The 2,375-nt window shown below is 29.4% G+C and overlaps 1 protein-coding gene across 2 annotated transcripts; it reads left to right on the plus strand.

Annotated features, from left to right (window-relative positions):
• The first annotated feature begins 380 nt into the window (after positions 1 to 380).
• Positions 381 to 1,577, plus strand: LOC122857511. 2 transcript variants are annotated; one of them, XM_044159722.1, is made up of 4 exons: positions 381 to 501; positions 578 to 785; positions 915 to 1,057; positions 1,155 to 1,577. In XM_044159722.1, the coding sequence occupies exons 2-4, from the start codon at positions 587 to 589 to the stop codon at positions 1,329 to 1,331; spliced, it is 519 nt and encodes a 172-aa protein (XP_044015657.1). In that variant the 5' UTR covers positions 381 to 501; positions 578 to 586; the 3' UTR covers positions 1,332 to 1,577. The 2 variants fall into 2 exon arrangements, with proteins under 2 accessions (XP_044015657.1, XP_044015658.1); XM_044159723.1 differs by having other exon boundaries at positions 915 to 1,042.
• The last annotated feature ends 798 nt before the right edge of the window (positions 1,578 to 2,375 follow it).

Consider the following 2,375-nt stretch of genomic DNA (forward strand, 5'->3'; position numbering starts at 1 on the left):
TTTTATTTCTATTTCTTTCATTTACTATTTGCTCTTACCTGAATTATATTATCTATATTCATGTTGATTATATATTTATTAATTTATTGTAATAGATTATTATGATGACACCGTTTGCATAAAGTAAATAAACAATATTTATTGGGGCATTAATACAGTGATGACTGATGATATAAATAAGCACCTGTATTGAGATTTTGTGCCTTTGTAGTTCTTCAAACAACCGTACGTCGCTAGCGCCATAAGTGAGCCGTAAGTGAGACGGAACTGAGCCGAGACGACCATCGAACACAGCTGACTGCTATTTACAGTGCTACACTGCTATGCACTGCTACTGACTACATCCAGTCGTTGCGAGGTAATGTGTGTATTGTAAAGAACAGTAAGGAGTGTATGTACATGCCGTAATACTCAATATATTTTAATAACAATTCATGGCACAGTAAAAAGAAAAACAATAAGACTAATTGTTTTACAACAACATATTATAACAGATAACAGGTTAGTTTTGTGCTCTTCAACGAAATTAATCAAATTCATCAAATCACGATAGTAATATTGCATATATATATTGCAGGTTAGCACGATGCAGACAGCTGATCGTTGTTTAGTAAAAAATTTAACAACTGGACATAATTTGATCGTATATTCACACAATGTTTATTGTAAAAACTCCGATGGAATTGTCCGAGTTGCCACAGAAAAAGATATTACATCTTCTAACGCATCGTTGTTTTTTAAGTCAGGAGCTGATGAGATTCCTATTACTATGATCACTTACAAACGTAAGCAGTTATTAATTTTTTTTCTTTTAATTAATCGGAATTGAAAGTTCTATTCACAATACTGACCATTTACAATTTGAAAATCCAATATTATTACTTTATCCAATAAATTTAACAATACTCTTTCAGACACAAAAGGAGATATACTTCGAACCAATCGAGAATCACTTGGCAGATCTAAACGAATCCAAATTAGAAAAAGACTTAGTTTGACACCAATAAAGCCATTAGCGGCTATGAACAGACGCAAAAACTTGGTAAAACCAAAAAAGGTTTGAACATAATTAAACTCTGAATTTCGAAATTATTCTTCCTCAATAAAATTATCAATATAATAATACGACAAATATTCCTAATTTTTTCTTACAGGATGAAGATAAAAGTTTAAAGTGGATTGTCAGTAGAATTGAAGACGAGGAAGTTATGGCGGTTTTACAAAATCATAGTAATAATGTAAATTGTGGTGGTGAACAAACTGAACTTGCATTGAAAATACGCAAATGCTTGAATAAACAAAATAAGGCTGGACATTACACTATGACATAAAACCATTTATCTTTTTTGAAATAACTTATTAATTATAATTTAAAATTGATAAATTTGTTTTGTAGGATACTAATAAAAATTTAAGGTCGAGTCTTGATAGAATAGAAGTTATGAAAGATGATACGATTACTGGCGATTTTGATGTTGAGCAAACCGGATCTGTAAGTGAAGATAACAATGCAGAAGAGGAAGAACGTACAGATAGCCAAGTTTTTGAAATATTGCAAGATAAAGAAATCGAAGTAAATCAAGACTTTCCATTGTCTATGTGAGAAGCAGTATCATAAGTTGTAAAAATAAAAGATTAGTTTATAACATGCATGTTGAAAAAATTCATATGAATTGAAATTTCTATGCTAAATATTATGTACTGTGTACAGTATTAGAAACTATGCTAAATATTTTGTACTATGTATTGTATTTTTCTAAATGCTATTAAAAGAAAAAAACATTGATGTATAATTTTCCCATAATTTATTTGTTTCCCAATTGTTCTTTTTTTACTTAAAAAAAAGATTTATTTCTCTGAAAAAGATGTTGTTTTGCTTCAGGTATATTTCGGGTATGAAATTAGTATTTCATTGCGCATTTTTTGGTTATGATTTAGGTAGAAAATTGGGTATATTATCATTTTTTTTCTGATTCGGTATAATTTAGGTATGAAATGGGTATGGTATTGAATGCGCAATTTTAAGGTATGATTTGGGTCTGAAAAAGTCAAAAACATACGGTTGTTTTTCGGTATGTTTTAGGTATCTTTCCGGTAAAATACCAAAAATATACGCTATTTATACTTGATGACAACGGTAAATTTTGGGTATGATTAACGTATTTTTAAAACCGCTAGGGTAAAATGAAATCTACCGAAAACAAATAGAATAAGAACAATGCAGCAAAAACTCAAGATGACGAGAAAAAAAAAAATATTGATGAAGAAGAAACGAATAGTGACAATCAAAAATTCATTTCCCGGGATAAAAAAATCATGTATTGAAAAAGTATAGAATGTATATAGAAGTATTAGAAATGTATGAAAACAGTATT

This window comes from Aphidius gifuensis, linkage group LG5 (genome assembly GCF_014905175.1).
Source record: "Aphidius gifuensis isolate YNYX2018 linkage group LG5, ASM1490517v1, whole genome shotgun sequence".
Lineage (NCBI taxonomy): Eukaryota > Metazoa > Arthropoda > Insecta > Hymenoptera > Braconidae > Aphidius > Aphidius gifuensis.

Bases quoted from the DNA above. Each gene is read 5' to 3' on its own strand.
- LOC122857511 (XM_044159722.1), top strand. From the start codon at position 587: ATGCAGACAGCTGATCGTTGTTTAGTAAAAAATTTAACAACTGGACAT. The intron at 786-914 runs GTAAGCAGTTAT...ATACTCTTTCAG, and splicing joins TACTATGATCACTTACAAAC to ACACAAAAGGAGATATACTT. The intron at 1,058-1,154 runs GTTTGAACATAA...TTTTTCTTACAG, and splicing joins ACTTGGTAAAACCAAAAAAG to GATGAAGATAAAAGTTTAAA.